Source organism: Andrographis paniculata, unplaced genomic scaffold (genome assembly GCF_009805555.1).
Source record: "Andrographis paniculata isolate CXL003 unplaced genomic scaffold, ASM980555v1 Contig14END, whole genome shotgun sequence".
In the NCBI taxonomy this organism is placed as follows: Eukaryota; Viridiplantae; Streptophyta; class Magnoliopsida; order Lamiales; family Acanthaceae; genus Andrographis; species Andrographis paniculata.
This window is the reverse complement of record NW_026137424.1, coordinates 1,377,891-1,397,039: the sequence shown is the minus strand read 5'-3', so window position 1 is coordinate 1,397,039 and position 19,149 is coordinate 1,377,891. Positions and strand designations below refer to the sequence as shown.

Here is a 19,149-nt window from a genome sequence, read left to right as displayed (position 1 = left end):
TCAAATTTGACAGTTATACCCTTACTTATATATTTTTTAGTTTATTTATCTCTCTTCTTCTGTTCTTTCTTCTTCGATTCATTCTTTTCTCTTCTCTCCGACTTCTTTCTTCCATCTTCTTTTCTTCCCCAAATTTTCTTCACACATCTTTTTCCTCAATTTTATTTTTCTTCTTCTTCATCTCCAATTCTTCTTTGAAAAATGAAGAATTGAAAAAGAATAAGAATAGAAAGAAGATGACGGGCAGAAGCGGCTGGAGTAGGGAAGAAAGAAGGAAGAAAAGAAAGAGAAGAAAGAAGAGAAGGAAAAGAAGAAGAGGAGGAAGAAGGGGCTCGACACCAGTTTTTTTTTTTTTTCTCCAATTTTATTTTTATTTTTCTATTTCTTTTTTTTTTCAATTTTCTTTCTTCTTTATTTTTTCTCTCAAATTCTTCTGTACGTCATTGCAACCAGAAGCAAGCAGGTTTTTCTTTCTTCTTTCTCTATCTCTTTTTCCCCAATTTTCTTTCTTCTTTATTTTTTCTCCCCAATTCTTCCGTACGCCGTTGCAACCAGCAACAGATTCTTTCTTTCTTCTTAGATTAATTTCAAATCTTGATGTCAAATTGATTTCTTAAATTTTTGGGTTTGCTAAAACAAAAGAAGTATTTCTAGGTCTTGTAAAACACAAGAAGAAATATTTTTGGGTTTGGTAAAATCGATTAATTGTGATAAATTTGGGATCGGTTTCAAATTTGGTTGTGTTTAGCGGATTTTAAATAAAAAAAAAATGAATTGAGATTAAATTCTGAAAGTATCGATAACAATAAGAAAAAAGAAGAATAAGGAAGAAGAAGAACGAGGGAGAAGAAGAATAAGGAAGAAGAAGTCTTAGGGTATTTTAGTAATTTTACACAGAAATCTATCGCATTTCAGGCGCTTGATATACAACTGCCGTTAAATCCTAACGGAGGGGGATTTTTTGCAATATTTTGGAAATCACAAGTAGATTTTTTGGAGTTTTAGAACCACGAGGGGTTTTCAGCAATTTCGAAAAACCACCGGGGAGTTTTAGAACCACGGGGGGTTTTCAGCAATTTCGAAAAACCACCGGGGAGTTTTTTGCTATTTTGCCAATTGTTTATAATTCACATATGATTTGGAAAGTCTGTGTCATTCTTTTTTATGGTTCAGAAATAGCATGAAAACTCTTTATGTATTAAAAAATATGGCACAAAATCTCTATTTTAAGGATTTATGTGCAATATTTTCGAAAATACGAAGAAGTTTTGCATAATTTTTAGGAAATTATGTTCAATATTTTAAAAAATATGAAGAAGCCCAAGTAGTTTCTAAATCACGGGGAAGAATAGTGTTTGATATAATTAATTGTTATTATACTAACTATAATTTAATTGATACAATGTTAATAAAATATATACCGACAACACGTGACATATAAACTAACAACACGATACATAACAATAGTTTGTACAATAGATATTATAATTAATTTCACCCGTTAAATAAACTATACATAATACATATAAGTTCATTAATAAAAATACAAATACATAATTAACAACATACTGTAATTGATCTATCAAATAAGATATATCTTAACAAAATGCATATATAAAATAAAATAAACAATACATTCCACGTCATAAAGAAAAAAAAAATACACATGTTAACAATATATATAATAAGTATTAGATAGATTATTAGTATATTGTCAAATTGTTAATAGACATTCATATATATATATTAATATAAAGTAGAGATTGGGTAAATTTCTACGTTGAGCACAATCACTTGTAAATCATTTTTTTGGGAATTATAAAAAAATAATTTATTTTATTTTACAAAATATTATATTCAAATTATTGTTTCAATCAAAAACTAAAGTTAAAACACAAAGCCAAACAAACTAATAGTTCATAAAAATATATATATATATATATTATCGATAAAAACATAGCCACTGTGGGAAAGACAAAACTGAAAATCTTTACAGTAGTGAAATTTTCGATGCACAGTAGCAATCTTTCTATTTCTAAAAGAAGAGAGAATGAAGCCCGTAAGGATGGTTTAGTGGGATGAGGATGGACTCATAACCGTGAGATCGTGAGTTCAGACACTCAAAACCTAACTGACATATACTTCCTTCGTTCTAAAACAATATAGACATTTAGAAATAAATACAATTAAGAATAATAGTATTATATTGACAATGGATGTAAAAATATTTTTAAAAGACCAAAATGCCCCTACTTCATATGTACAAGCTCATGTGTAAAATTTATTATTATTATTATTATTATTATTATTATTAAAAAATTCAAATATAAATAAGTGACAAGCTCATGTGTAAAATTTATTATTTAAAAATCTTATATATTTTAGAAAATTATAGTGATTGAATACTTAGTATAATAGTTTTAGATATAAAGAAAATTCTAAAAATTGAGTTATGACAATTAGATCATTTAATTTTAGTTGTTTGTTCATAGTTGTGACAAATATAAATGCCTATAAATCAAATGATTAATATAACGTGTGTATATATATATATATATATATAAACAATAATACATTTTCAGATAATAAAAAGTATTAAACCTGAAATTGAAATAAATTATACTTTGTTATTGTAAATTTTATTTTTTTGTTATTTTTATTGATTAGAAATTATTAGTACAGTAAAAAAAAAGCAAAGAAAAAAATATTCATTATTGTAAATAAAAAATGAATTTATGTTACTATCGCAACCAAAAAAATTAAAAAATTAAAAAATAAATGTAGAATAAGTTCAATTTATTCGAACAATTAAACAAATAAAATTATTATCCAAAATTGCAAAATATTGTGATATGCAATCGAATGCTCTACCACTCCGCTGCGAATAAAAAAACCTAACTAAATAAAGAGACTAAAAATTTTGCAATCCATTTTGAATTTTTTTCTTTTTTTTTTTTTTTTTGTAATTACAATTTTTTACTTTTTATTATTAGATTTACAGTTTATTATTAATTATTTTTATAATAAATAATATTTTTATATTTAATTGATTTTTTTAAATATAGATTAAAATAGAATAAGTTGCAATATTTATGCCTATAAATATGAAATATTTGTTACTTAAAATTTATTTATTAATTACATATATTTTCATTTTTAATATTAAATATATAAATTTAATATATCACATATACATTTAAACTATGTATTTTAAATAGTTTTATTTAATTATCAAAAAATTAAAAAGTCTTGTTTATGCTTTAATTTTGTTTATTTATTTTACTTCATTTTTTTATAAATTATTATATTTATATTTATCTTGATTATATATTAATAAAAACTAAAATATTTGTTATAAGTCAATTACTAAAAAAAAATTACAATTATTGAAATAAATGATGGGTGAACCAAGCCTATGACTACTTTTACTAAAATTAATGATAGATATTTTTTTTAGTAAACATTCACAAATAAGTAATTTATGACTACTTTTTACTAAAATAAAAAAGAGATATTTTTGAGTAAACAGACACAAATAAGTAATTTCTTTTTTATATTTCAATGTATCTATAAGAATAATTTTAATAAATTTTTAAAAACAAATTGTGATTTGTAATGAATTTGAAATGAATAGTTGATTTCAATTTTCATTTAAAAAGTATTTTAATATAATATTTTATAAGACGAAATAATGTATTTTTATGAAAAACTGTACTTAGTGAAAAAAGGTATAAAAACTAAGTTTACTTAATAATATTTTTATTTTTAACTGACCATAACTACTTTTTATCAATGACAATAATGTAAATAAGCGAAATTTTAGTGGTTAGAAATTTTAATGAATAATTAATATTTTATTAAATATAGTATAAATATATTTTTGGTGATAAACAAAAATAGTAAAATAAACACAATTTTTATGGACAAAATGGTATTAATAAGTATATGTATGCATTACAGAAGGAATTTTTTGGATTGAGAATAAAATTATATTCCTTCTGTCCAACTAGAAAGTATATACATTTCTATTTTGGAATGTTCAATTACAAAGTAAATATTTCATTAAATACCTCATTTTTTTCCACAGCAACGGTAAAAATGTCATTACACTACTTTTAACTGCCCACTACAATTAAAATATTATTATTCTTTAAACAGTTACTTTATCCGTGGACGGAGGGAGTATAATATTTGAGAATAAAATTACTAAGTATATTTTGGATTGAGACGGAAATAGCATTAATAAGTATATTTTGGATTGAGAATAAAATTATATAATATTTGAGAATGATATGAGTTCCCCCATTTTTAATTCTCACAACATATTTTCTTTGTGGAGTTTTTTGGATTAAAAAAAAAAAGTAATTTTGGTAAATAATACTCCTTCCGTCCCAAAAAGAAGTATTTATTTGTTTTTTACACGTTAGAAATATTAGTATTATATTGGGATATAGTAGGAATAAAGTAAAATAAAATAACTTTGTTAGTACCTGTGATATAAATATTATATTGGGATATTAGTTTTAGAAATAAAATAACTTTGTTAGTATATGTGATATAAACGTAATGACATTTGTATAATGTATTGTAAGTTGTAAGGGTATTTGTAATGTTAGGTAGATAGCACAGTTACTAAAAAAGGAAATGAATACTTTGTTATGGGACGAACTAAAATAAAAAAATTGATACTTTGTTATGAGACGAAGAGGGTATTTTTTTCGTTTCAACTCAATTTATTATTTTTATCATTTTTGTTTGTCCATTAAAAAGTATTGATTTCTAATTATAATAAAAATAATTATATTTATAAATACGAAATACTCCTGATTGTTACAAATCTATCCATTTTCTTTGTAATTTCAAGGACAAAAGTATCAAAATCATCTTACATCTTGAGTGACTAATAAATCCTATTATTTCCTAATGTACGTGAAAAAGACAAATATATTCTTTCTATTGGAACTCATGGAGTGCTATTTATGTAAATTTATATTAAGTTGGGATTTTTAAGTGTTTTTAGAAAAAATTAACTATTTTTTTTAATGGAAAATGAGTAATTTGATAATTTTAAATTAAAAAATAATTTTTATAGAAAATTATATAGTTTTAGGATTTCTAAATTTTAAAAATATTTAATATATTTCTTATGGAAAATTAAAATTTATAGAAAATTACAATATATTTTTAGATTAAAAAATTAATTGCTTTCATGGAAAAATTATTATTTTTAGATTTAAAAGAAATATATATATATTGGAAAATTTAAGGTTTATTTGATTATGGTTTGAAATTGATTTGAAATGAAGTGTTAGATTTGCATTTTTGCTTAAATAACATAGAAATTGCCTAAACTTCTACCACAATAGTAACCCGTAAATCATTTTTTTTAAATTGGTAACTTTGAAAAATATTTTATTTTATTTGAAAAAATATTATATAAAATTATTATTTAAACCAACATTTAAAATTAAAAGAGAAAGCCAAACACACTAATAGTTCTTAAAAAAAAAATTATCAATAGAAACATAGGAAAGAAACTGAAAATCTTAACGGTACCAAAGTTTGGAATTTTTTACGCAAAACGACGATTGTTTCTATTTTAAAAAAAAAAAAGAGAATGAAGCCCGTAATGATAGTCTAGTAGTATAGAGATGGATCCGTGACAGCGAGATCGTGGATTCAGACACTAAGAAGCCTAACTAACATATACAATATAAACTGACAATACATAACATATAAATTAACAAAGAATACATGTATAACATAATACAAATACATAATATAAATTTACCACACATTGTAATAATTCATAGATTATATGCCGCACTGATCTCATTACAAAATATTTTAGCAAAACACTCACAAAAATTCCAGTAGGTTTGATTAAGAATTTTGTATTTATTAGAAAAAAAAATGGACTTTTAAGTTATTTGTCACGGAATTAGTACTATTACAAATACCATAAAAATTATTCTATTTTTAGGTGTACCGATTTTTATTATTATTCTTTTTTTTTTATGCAAAAGAGACATTTGTACCGTACTTTTTTTTTTGTTACAAATTGATTTCGTAACAAAGAAGTATTCAAACATTTTGTTGTGTAGCAAAATTTTTTAAAAATAAATATTTTCCATATGCCTATTAAGAGCGTTGAGTACCATATTTTGTTAGTAAAATTATTGCTACAAGTACTTTTTATTACTTACACTTTATAGTCAAAATTCACAACAAAATCGAAAAAAAAATGATATTTTGTACGAAATGAGCATTTGTTACGGATTAATAACTGATACTAAAAGTCTTTTATTTGTTCATTTTGACATAATAAATACGAAAATAAAAAAGAATGAACAGTGATTTGTTTGGTTTTTTTTTTTCATTATTATTATTTACAAAATAAGGAATGTATAGTGTTTTTTTTTTTTTTTCTGGATGAAGCGTAATTTGCAATGAACGGATTTTATTCAAATTAATTATTATTATTATTATTATTATTATTATTATTATATGCAGAAGCTTAAAACAAATTCAAATATAAATAAGTGTAAACAAGTCCAATCGATCAAAAAAAAAAAAAAAGTGTAAACAACAACTATGTGTAAATTTATTATTTAAAACTCTTATATATTTTAGAAAATTTTAGTGATTGAATACTTAGTTATAATAGTTTTAGATACTTCTAAAGAAAATTCTAAGAATTGAGTTACGACGATTAGATCAATTTAATTTTAGTTGTTGGTTCATAGTTGTGACAAATATAATTAAATGCCTATAAATCAAATGATCAATGTAACACACACATGTATAAACAATAATATATTTATATATTTTTAAATAATAAAAATGATTAAACCTGAAATTGAAATAAAATTATACTTTGTTATTGTAAATTTTAATTTTTTACATTTTTATTGATTAGAAAGGATTAGTGCAGTAAAAAAAGCAAAGAAAGAAAAAAAAATAAATTACATAATAGTAAAAACGTTGCTATTTCAGTAACAAAAGAATATTAAAAAATTCAAAAATTAATTTAGGATAATTCAATTTATTCGAATAATTAAACACATAAAATTATTATTCATGAATGCAAAATATTGTGATCTGCAGTCGAATGCTCTACCACTCTATTATGGAAAAAAAAAAAAACATTTCTAAATAAAGGGACAAAAAAAAGATTTTGAAAGGAAATCGGAATAAATTAAATTTAGTTGAATTGTTAAAACAATTGACCTTATAATCAAACACTCAACCTTCTGATTCAAAGTCTAACGCGCTATCAATCTCTAATATATATATTTGAGGATGATCATTGACTCCATGTGTCTTTTTTGTGAATTTTAAGGAGAGAAAAAGACAACCCTTAAAAGTTTAATCGGAGAGCGGCATTGAGACCGGTAATAAACATGCTACCGACAAAAAAAAATAAAGATGAAGAAAGGGAAGATGAAGAAAGGGAGAGAAGAGATCGATGAAAAGAAGAATAAAAAAAAAATGAGAGAAAGCAGCAGGAGTTTTTTGGTTTTTTTTTTTTTTTTAATTATTTATACTCAAATGTATAAATGTAAAAAGTATAAACAAATTATTTTATCATATTTATTTATAATGATATAAAATAAATTTTATAATTATTAATATTAATATTTTGTTATATTTTTTTCACATAATTAATATATATATATTGTATGTTATAATGGATTTGTTTATTTTTAATATTCTTGTGTAGAATGATTTTGCATAAATATTACTCCCTCCATCCCACATACCATGTCCATGTTACCGTTTTTGTCGGTTCCACATTCCATGTCACTTTCTTTTTTAGAAAAATGATTACACACTTTAATCTCATTTTAAATTTTTTAATTTTTTTTAATTTTAATTAAACTAATTAGTTATCTTAATTTTAATTTATAATTATTTATATTATAGAATAATTATTTTCACTAATACATTCTTAATTATCTACTAATTACACTCCTCCTAAAATACCGTGTCTACAGTGTAGCAGGTATGTGAGACGCAGGTAGTATTAAATATTGTACATATTAATATAGAATATAATACTATTTTCTATTAATACAATAATTCTTTTGTTCCTTATCAAAGGGTCCAGTGGTGTTTTGTAGTATATTAAGAAATAATACTTCATCCGTTCCACATATCATGTCCACGTTGTCGTTTATGTCCGTCCCACATTCCATGTCACTTTCTTTTTTTGAAAATAATTACACACTTTAATCTCATTTTAAAATTTTTAATTTATTTTTTTTAAATTTTAATTAAACTAATTAGTTATCTTAATCTTAATTTATAATTATTTATATTATAGAATAATTATTTTCACTAATACATTATTAATTATCTACTAATTACACCCCTCCTAAAATACCGTGTCTACACACGGTATATGGGACGGAGGGAGTAGTATTTTATAAGTTAGTGGAAGTGTGTAAGATGTTGTTGACATTTTTGCTCTTTAACTTTATGTATAAAGTAATTGTATGTATAATAATATATTTGTAATTTAAGTAAAAATTAATGGTATTTTCGTATTAATATATGATTATTTTTTTTTTAAAAAAAAAGGAAATGAATACTTTGAAATGAAACAAACGAAAATAGTAAAAAGAGTAATTTTAATTGAGAAGGACGAAGTATTAAATAAATTATTTTTCATAGGTTATTATTTAATTATTTATGTAAAAATTATATATGCTATTAATAATTTAAAAGTTAATCTAGTATAGTACTCCCTCCGTACCACATAATTTGTTAATATTTTCTATTTTCGTTCATCTCATATAATTTGTTATTTTCTTTCTTGAAAATATAATTATGCACTTTAATCTCATTTTAAATTTTAAATTTTAGAATATTATGTTAAGTAATATTTAAAAAACCAATGATAATTATATACGTGAAAGATATGTTTGCAATTTTCCGAACTCTGAATATATCACTATTACTTATGGATTATTGTTGTGCTATGTGATAGATGATTGTTAATATAAAACTATAGTATTAATTAAAAATTTATGTAACAATTAAATTTATTATTCTTAATAAAATTAAATATTTTTAACCATGATAATTTGGGATGATTGATGACTTTAATTTCAAGATTAACTTTCACTTGTTTACTTTTTTTTTTTTTTTTTAATATATGTACGGACACAACCTCCTTAAACTTCTTCGGCCATTCATTTGTAACAACACAATATCTAAATTTGACATTCATCCATAAATCTCATTGTCTTTATGTTTCTATTTTGGTTCAATATTATGTTTACAATGAAGTCGAAATTCGACGCGCGCCAATTTTCTTGTTTGATCCTTCGTGAGAAAGACAAAATGGCTTATGCCATGAAGATGTCCTTTGTTCTCTTCTTTGTTTGCGCTCTCTTTGCCCGGGGAATAGGTGCGTCGCGTCGCTTGTGTGTATTATATATATATGTATACACATTGAAAAATAAAATGTTCTTAAAATCTTCCACTACAAAAAAAATAGTATATTTGTAACGGAATTCCGTCCCTAAAGATTACGTAACTAACATAATTCCATTATTAATTCCGTCTCTAATATCATTAGTAACGGAAAAAGTGAATTTAAAGACGAAAAAATCTCGTTACAAAAATGATATTTTCTTGTAGTATTCATTCGATGTTTAGGTTCTATTCTTTTGAAATTTGGTACCAATATTAATTTTATTATACAATTATTATGATATTTTGTAAAATTATATTATTTTTTCTCACAATACGCTACATCCAACTCATTGTTCAAACCAAGGTAAAGCCAAAATTAAAAAATAAAATCAAACTCCGAAAGAACACACATTTTTTGTGTATTCGTTGCTTTTTAAGTTTTTCAATCTAATGCTCCATGAAAAATTGAAAAACACATATTGGTTGTATTTTTTTAGTATCTAGAAGTTTTTAAAGTTTTTGTTATTAGTTATTGAGAATTGTGAAAGTATTATGAAAACATTTATTTATTTAGATATTTTATCAAAAAAATAATACTCTCTCCGTTCCAAAAGAAAGTATCTTTTTTCGTTTGTTTCAAAACAAAGTATTTGTTTTTTTTTTTTAAGTAATTATATTATTTACTTAACATTAAAAATATCATTAAAACTTATAATATATTATACAAATGTCATTATTGTTATATTCCACAATTCTAATAAGAGTATTTTAGTCTTTTTCTATTGATTTGTACCACATACAAATATAGTACTAATACAACCATTATTATTTGAAATTTAAGGGTGTGTTTATTTATGTTGGGATTTTTAAATTAAAATATATATATACATATATATATAAGAAAAAATAAGTATCATACAGTAATATTTTGAATTAAAAACTCTTGTTGAATATGATATTTTTAATGATAAATAAGTTTTGCGATGCTCTTTACAAAAAATAATAATAATAATAATAATAATAATAATAATAATAATAATAACATGAACAATATTTTTCTTATAAATTTGTACCTAAAGTTAACGCGACTCATAGTTTTCATTGTTTGATTTTTCTCTTCTTACAGCGACCGGAGAAGTTTATTTAAACGATGACGATGTAAGCACTGCCGTTCCTCCAGCTTCTGAATCGAGCATTGATGCTCCGGAAAATGCTTATGTCGATCCTCCGGGTGCTAATTATGCCGATCCTCCAGATAACGACGCTGCTTCAGCTCCCGATGATGCATCGAGCATGGCTCCCGAGCAAGATGACTCGGGCATGGCTGATTCTCCATCGGCCTCTGCCGATGACGTGTCTTCTGAATATGATTAGCGAAGGTGGTGAATGTGCTAAGTTTTTCTATAAATTTGAAAAAAAAAAAATTATTCGAAGAAGACGTGTGTTTTGCTTGTGTTGGAAAAACAAATAGGAAAGTTTGCTCGGACAAGTTGTATTTACTCATTGGTTTCTGTTGTGAATTTATTCCTGAATTTTTTGGATTTATCGTACAAACCTCGTATATAAAAATACGAATTATTTAGTAACATAAGCAATTAAATCAAATAAATCCAAAATACTAGAATACCAAAGTCGAATGTAAAAGAAATGATATACTGGAATTGAAAATCAAAATACAAACAAATAGGATTAAGCCTAATTGAATTGAGATGAACTTCCTGGTTCAGTCTTCTTCTAATCTTCTAATATGGAACTTGGGTTTGCACCAAGAGCTTCAAACTCAAATTTTACTGTTCAGTACTCTTTCCGTTGGCATCTTTTTTGTTCACTATTTTTATTTTGTCCTACTTTATTTTTCGACTATTTTATTTTTGAGTAAAAATAATTATATATTTTAATTTCATAATCAATAATATTTTTAATCTTAATTAAATTTATTAGTTATCTTAATCTTAATTTTAATCTATAATTATTTGTATTATACGTACTATAATAATTATTTTTACTAATATATTTCTTAGTTATTTACTAACTATACTTTATTTAAATTTTCGAATCGTAAATTAAAATAAAGGGAAAAAAAATCAATTTTGTTCCCAATATAACTAAAATTTATCAATCTTGGTCCCAATATAAAAAAACTCATTAATTTTAGTCTCATTATAAACCATTTCAATCAATTTTGGTCCCATTATAAACAATTTCAATTAATTTTGGTCACACTGTTAAAAAACTAACGGAAATTACTGACGTGGACGTAACGGAGGTGACGTGACAGCTAGCCTGAAAACTACACGACCATGTACAATTATACACGACATGTCACACTGCCATGTATATTTCAGTGTACAATTATACATGGTCATGTTGTTACACGACTATGTATAATTCTATATGGTCGTGTAACTTTCTGTTTTGGTATAAAATTTTATATTATTTTATATATTTTTTTTAAAAATATTTTGAATTTAAAAAAGTTGATATAGTTAAAATGAACAAAAAAATGTAATCCTAATATAATTAAAATGTATCAATTTTAATTCAAATATAAAAATTATAGGATATGTTTTTTTTTGTGAAAAATTTTGCCTAAAATTCTACTATTCATCAAATTTTTCCTTTTACAAATCTTCAAATACACAATTATTTTTTATTTTTTTATATTATTATTAAAAATGTATTTTACATTTGAATACAATTTCAACGTAGACATATATAAATGTATTGAAATGTAAAATTAATTTTTAATATTATAATATGCAAAAATAAAAAAATAGTTGTGTAATTGGAAGTTTGTAAGAGAAAAATTTCGATGAATAATAGAATTTTAGGCAAAATTTTTCAAAACAACATATCATATAATTTTTTTATTTGAATTAAAATTGATACATTTTAATTATATTAGGATTAAATTTTTTTTTTCATTTTAACTATATCAATTTTTCTAAATTCAAAATAATTTTAAAAAATAAATAAATAAAATTTTATACCAAAACAGAAAGTTACACAAGCATGTAAAATTATACATGACCGTGTAACAACATGGTCATGTATAATTGTACTCTGAAATATATATGGTCGTGTGACAACATGGCCGTGTATAATTGTACATGTTCTTATAGTTTCTAGGTTAACTGTCACGTCACCTCCGTTACGTCCATGTCAGCAATTTTCGTTAATTTTTTAATGATGGAACCAAAATTTATTGAAATTATTTATAATTGGACTAAAATTGATTGAAATAGTTTATGATGAGACTAAAATTAATGAATTTTTTATATTATGACCAAAACTGTTAAATTTTGATTATATTGAAACTAAAATTGATTTTTAGCCGAGATGAAGGGAATGTTTTTTTTTCTTTTTTTTTTTTAAAAAAACATCAAATAAAGCACTATTTGTTTTATTTTTTTATTACACTAAAAAAATAAAATAAAATTGCAGGGAATAATAATACATCAAACCATTGTTCTAATTTCAATTTTAATGTTCAAAACTTCCAAACCTACTTGTAACCACCAACATGCCTAAGTTGACGGCATTAATTAGCTTCCCTTTTTAATCAGTCTATTCACATAACATTTATACCATTTTTCATAAATGTTATTAAAAGAAATATAAATATAGGCACATATTAATATAAAATATATCATTTCTTAGTAAAAAATCAATTATTTAATATAAAATATTCCCTCCGTCCAGCTATAAAGTATACATGTTTCTATTTTGAGACGTCCAATTACAAAGTAATCATTTCATTAAATACCTTATTTTTTTCACAAATACCCCTACTTTACATCACATAATTACTTTTATACCAAAAAAGTAAGGGCAAAAATGTCATTTCATTACTTTTATCTACCCACTATAATTAAAATATTATTATTCCTTAATCTCCGCGCCAAAAGTAAATGTATATTTATTTAGTGGACGGAATGAGTATTATTTTTTATATTATCGACACAGTTTTTTATATCACACAAAAAAATTAATTAATTTAAAAATAATGAGTGAACACTGAACAGATTGATTGTATCACTAGTAAAATTAAACATATAAATGACAATTTTAGGAGGCCGATTGTTTGGCTCTAATTTTTTGGACTTTAGTTTTTTTTTTTTTATTATTTAAATATAATCGCCTCAATTTTGTTTATTGTTTTATGAATTATATATTTATTAATTGATTTTAACACAAATTATTTTATATTTAGATATTTTATCGGTGGAAGTATTTATAACAATACGAAAAATTTAAAAATATAAATTATTTGTAATAAATTATTAATTTAATTATTTAAAATGCAATTATTTTATTCTTGAATTGGATTTTTCTCCAAAAGTTTTACTTAGATTTCGTTAAATAACTATTCTCAACCAGGCCAAATGAGAAAATACTTTTAGGGTGTGTTTGGTATAGAGAATTGACAGAAAAATGGAAATGTTTCTATTTCTTCTGTTTGTTTGAATCAGAGAAATAGAAGTTGAAAAATAAATCATTTTCATTTCTCTACTTTCATTTCTCTCATATATTCAAAAAAATAGAGAGAAATGATGTTCAGTATATGTATTTTTATTTTTTTATTTTTTTTGTAATATTTAATTTTTATAATTATTTATATTATATTATTTCAGTTTTACAAAAATTATTTTTAATTTATCATTCAAGTATTTAATTTTTTACAAAAATTTATACTAAAATATGATCTTACAAAACTTCGTATATAATTTATAATTTTTTGTTTTAAAAAAAGTCACCATAAATATTTTTTCATGATTCTCACTTGCTAAAATTCTCTTTTGTTAGATTAATCATTTATTTTTGTCCGATCCATTCATTTTTTTTTTTTTTAATTTTTCAACTGAATTCTCTATTGTACCAGACAAGAGAATTAATTCTCATTCTTTCCTCAATTCTCTTTCTCTCAAATTCCATTCTCTACCCTCATTTCTCTGCAATTCCTCTGTACCAAAGGGTTTTTCATTTGTATTTTAAATTTATTTCATACATTTTTATTTATTTTTTTTACTTTAAAAAATATTATATATTTATATATATATATTAATCAAATATTATACTATTTAATAATTATTTTTGTTTAAAAAATATTAAAATTCAAACCAAATAAAAATTAAAAAAATAAGTAAATACACGTCATATTGCTAAAAGAGATTGATATGGCGTTGCCATTTTATTTATTTATTTTTAATTTGAATATTGGTATCTCTATAATTATGGAGAGGCCAATCTACAATGTTTATATTTTAATTAGGTATATTTTTTTATTTATAAATTATTAATATTTATAGTTTTTCAATTTGTTATAATTTAAATTACACATTCAATTCATAAAAACTTTATACTAAATAATTACAGTATTTGTAATTAAATTTGAAGTAATTTTTATATCAAAAAATTTATATATATTTTTTTTACATATTTATCACATAATAATATTTTATATTTTATTATGCATAAAAATGTATAAATATTTTTGTAAATATACATAAAAGTAAATATTTGATTACATGAAATGTACGTTTAAATTAAATAAAATTGATCAATACAAATATAAAATTTAACGTGTTAATATAATTAAAAATAACAATATTGTATAAGTATACAATAATATTCATTGGATTAAAAGAAAAAATACATTACAAAACTAATTATATGAGTAATAAACAAATATAATCATTAAAAATAAAACATACAATACTTAGAACGGATCTAAGTCACCGGCACCAATACCATCGGAAAAAATGCAAGTACCGACTAGTCGAATTTTGTTAATACTATTTTGTTCTTTTTCTTATGATCTCTTGTTGTTGATTATAATATAACATACGAAGATTCGTGTCCAGAATATCATTAAGATCCATTGCCAAAATTTTATCTTCACGTCTGAGCATTTTATATTCTAATTTTTGTTTTTGAAGCACATTGTACTCGTTCATTTGTTCACATGTTTTATTCATAATTTCGACAACTTGTGATGTGTAGTTTTTTAAGGTTTCAACATTAGAATATAAGGTTTCATCAATCTTCTTTTTCATTTTATATTTCTTTCCCGTATGACGTAAATGTTCTTGTGGAGTTTCAAAATTATTATCCGTAAAATTGAACGAAGATCCACCAGCGTCACCCTCATGATCTAAATGAATAGAAAATGAACTCAATGTATGAGAATCAGGAGTTGAATTCTCCGATGACGACGACACAAGTATTGCATTATGTTTTCGGGGAATTTTTCTAGGAGGCACACACTCATTGTGATCTTTAAATTTTCCAAAGTCTTTTAGTTGATCATAAACATGATCAAATCTAAAACTCTTGTTGTTTTTTTCCGCAAACACTCGTCTAGCGTCTCTCAACTGGAAAAAAAAAAGTTTTATAGTTAGTATATTAAATTTATGAAGATTTTAGAATAATAAAAATTTAGAAAGATACTTACTATATCCGATTCCGACACACCATTCCGATGCAAATTCTCGACTTCTTTCTCAAAAACAAGAAATTGTCCGACTTCTTTCTGTAGTTTGCCCATCCGAGTCTGTATAGATCGGAAACTGCGTGGAACCCATTCTTCTTTCTTCTGCACATTATAGGCTTCGGCCACTCTTTTCCAAAACACTACGGATGTTTGGCTGGTGGATGTAATTGGATCTTGAGAAATTTCAAGAAATTTTTCAACAAGTAATTGATCTTCAGCGTTGATGAATCCAGTAGAACGTTTAGAAGACATTTTTATTTTTTTAGAATTTTACACAAATGTAGTGTGAAATGATAATTTAAAACAAAACCCTTCAAATATATATCAAAAGTAGTTTTCTATAATAATTTCAACGATTTAGAGCCATTGGATGTACCTAATATTATCCGACAAATCAAAGCCGTTAGATGTACCTAACATCATCCAACAATTTAGAGCCGTTAGATGTACCTAACATGATAGATCTATTTAGAGCCATTGGATGTACCTAACATCATCGATCAATTTAGTGCCGTTGGATCTACCCTAACATTATCCTTAAATATCATACACATTGTTCTATAAATTATTATATTTATAGCATATATTACATATTTCAATTTAATATCAAAATATTTTTTCTATTGTAAAAATAAATTTCAATATGGAAGGGCTTTACAATGTGGTAGGCCAAAGTTCTTATTCATCGACATTTTCTTCGGAAACATAAAAGATTTTTTCAACGATACATACAAGTTATAAGTTCATATATTACTTCATAATTATTTTATTGAACATATATATTTTGAACAATTATATATAGAGAGCAATATAATAATTAATCACATATATAATTTTTTTGTATTTAATGTAATTTTTATTTTAATTTAGCATTCTATATATTTTTATATTTAATATAATATTATTTTTTTGTATTAACTTTTAAAATTATTTTCTCGAATCTATATATATTATAAACATATTATAAAGTAACAATAAATGATTATGTAAATAATAATAAAAGTTTAGTATAATTGTAAATATAAAAAATTGTTTAAAGTAATATATACAATAAAGTATTTAAATTTTTTTTTTAGAGTGAAAAATAAAATTTTGAATTGGATGTAAAAAAATATTATAACAACGGCATTTTTTGAGTAAAAATTGTATAAATAAAGTTTATGGATTGAAAATGATCTTACTCCTAATTTTTATTTTTATTTTTTTTTAATTTTTTATTTTTTATTTGAGTGATAGTTTATAAGTGATTTTTTTTATATAAGATATGCATTTTAATTTATAGAAATTACAATAGTTACATAGTAAAACAATACAAAAAAAGTAAAAATGTGTTCATTCAATATTTTTGTCATGATCTGATTCTTAATAAATATTATAAAAAATACTACTATAATATATACATACTTACACAATATATATATATATATATAATATCTGTATCTTTTATCTAATTACAAAAATTAACATTCAACATAAATAAATATATATATATATATATACATCTTAACTCAAAGTGAGCACCTCCAAAGCCTTCGACTTGTTTACTATATTTTTTCTCAAGTAACATTAAATACAATTATTGTTTAATCAAAACTTTAAAATAAAGATATAAATATAAAATCAAACATAATGACTAAAATAACTAGTAATGACATTTGTGTAATATATTGTAAGTTGTAAGGATATTTGTAATGTTAGGTAAACAGTACAGTTACTAAAAAAATAAAAAAATAAATACTTTGTTATGGACAGACTAAAATATAAAAATAGTTATTTTGTTATGAGATGGATAATTCTTTAGTTCAAAATTTATAAATTTTTGCATATGTTTGTTCACTTTATAGAAATCTACCTTTTTTACAAAAAAAAATTCTCTATAAATTAAATATGAGTTCCAGTCTATTTGATTTTCAGAGAAATAGTTTTTTTTAAAAGATAAAATAGTTATGTGATATAATTTAATGTTTTAAATATGCATATTTGATGTCATATATTTATAAAATCAAATTGAACAGTAAAAAAATAATAATAGCACAAATTAACATTCATTCAACTTTTATTTATTTATATATTAATCTAAAAATATTTCTTTTATAAATTTAAATTATACAATATTTATATTTTTTAAAAAAAATCATATCAATATTTATAAATATTTGTACTAGTATTATGTGATCTAATATTTGTGTGTAATGTAATATTTTTAAAAATCATATCACATACTATCCTAGAAAAATTAATACATTACGGGTGTGTTTGTTTGGAAGTTTGAATTTTGAGTTAGGATTTAAATAGTAAAAAATTTAAATTTGAATAATTGTATAATGTGATATAAGAAATGAAAAATAGATATTTGATTTGATATTTTGGGAAGAAATTTTTTTTATAAATAGTAGAATTTGTGTAAAATCCTATAAAAGAATACACCCTACACATATTTATTTTTTTTTATATTACCTACACAATTTTATATACCTCAAAAAAAAAAAAAAATTCAAACTATTTCACAAAATAAACACCATAAAATTCTTGTACAAAAGGCTACTAGTATCAAACTCGACTAGATCATACCAACTATACAATAAATATAAATTATAACTATCTAAAAGTCCATTGTCCAAAAGTAAATCGACCATCATCTAAATATAAAGCTCGGTAGACCATCTGCTTCGGCACAAATAATACCTCGAAGAAGTCTCGAAAAATCGGAAGTGAGAATGCTCTGAAGGCTCCAATGGCCGGACTCGGATGCTAGAACGGGAATGTTGTGTGATTGCATCTGTCGGGTGCTATTAGCCTTCATCTACACCGAAAAATATGTTCATCTAGGCTTAATTTATCTATTTTATATAAATATGTTATTTTTTCGTTTGCTTTTATATTTTGAGTTTAATATTGTAACATGTAGAATATTTAGTTAACTTTGTATACATTTGACATATTGATGGTCGATGTCTTTTATATAAAAATCGTTGCTATGTCTCGATTTACATATAGCAAATTCATGAGGTTTTGGTTGTATGTTTCTGGTCGGAAAAAAAAAAAAAAAATGAAAGTCGCCAACAAAATAAAAATACAAGTGACGTTCATGCCAAGGCGATTTAAATATTCAATAGTGTCATCTCATTGAAAGGTTATCATTTTCTATTTTCGTCCGTTCCAAAATAAAGTTATCATTTCTAATATAATAAATACCCTTTCAATTTACACTATATTAGACAAATGTCATTACT

At 23.2% G+C, this 19,149-nt stretch overlaps 1 protein-coding gene across 1 annotated transcript; it reads right to left on the bottom strand.

Annotated features, from left to right (window-relative positions):
• Nucleotides 1-15,010: 15,010 nt before the first annotated feature.
• Nucleotides 15,011-16,197, bottom strand: LOC127259238 (uncharacterized). The gene is made up of 2 exons (XM_051286425.1): nucleotides 15,878-16,197; nucleotides 15,011-15,797 (listed from the first exon to the last, which is right to left on the bottom strand). The coding sequence occupies exons 1-2, from the start codon at nucleotides 16,166-16,168 to the stop codon at nucleotides 15,219-15,221; spliced, it is 870 nt and encodes a 289-aa protein (XP_051142382.1). The 5' UTR covers nucleotides 16,169-16,197; the 3' UTR covers nucleotides 15,011-15,218.
• Between the last annotated feature and the right edge of the window lie 2,952 nt (nucleotides 16,198-19,149).

Bases quoted from the DNA above. Each gene is read 5' to 3' on its own strand.
- LOC127259238 (XM_051286425.1), bottom strand. From the start codon at position 16,168: ATGTCTTCTAAACGTTCTACTGGATTCATCAACGCTGAAGATCAATTA. The intron at 15,798-15,877 runs GTAAGTATCTTT...TTTTTTTTCCAG, and splicing joins GTGTGTCGGAATCGGATATA to TTGAGAGACGCTAGACGAGT.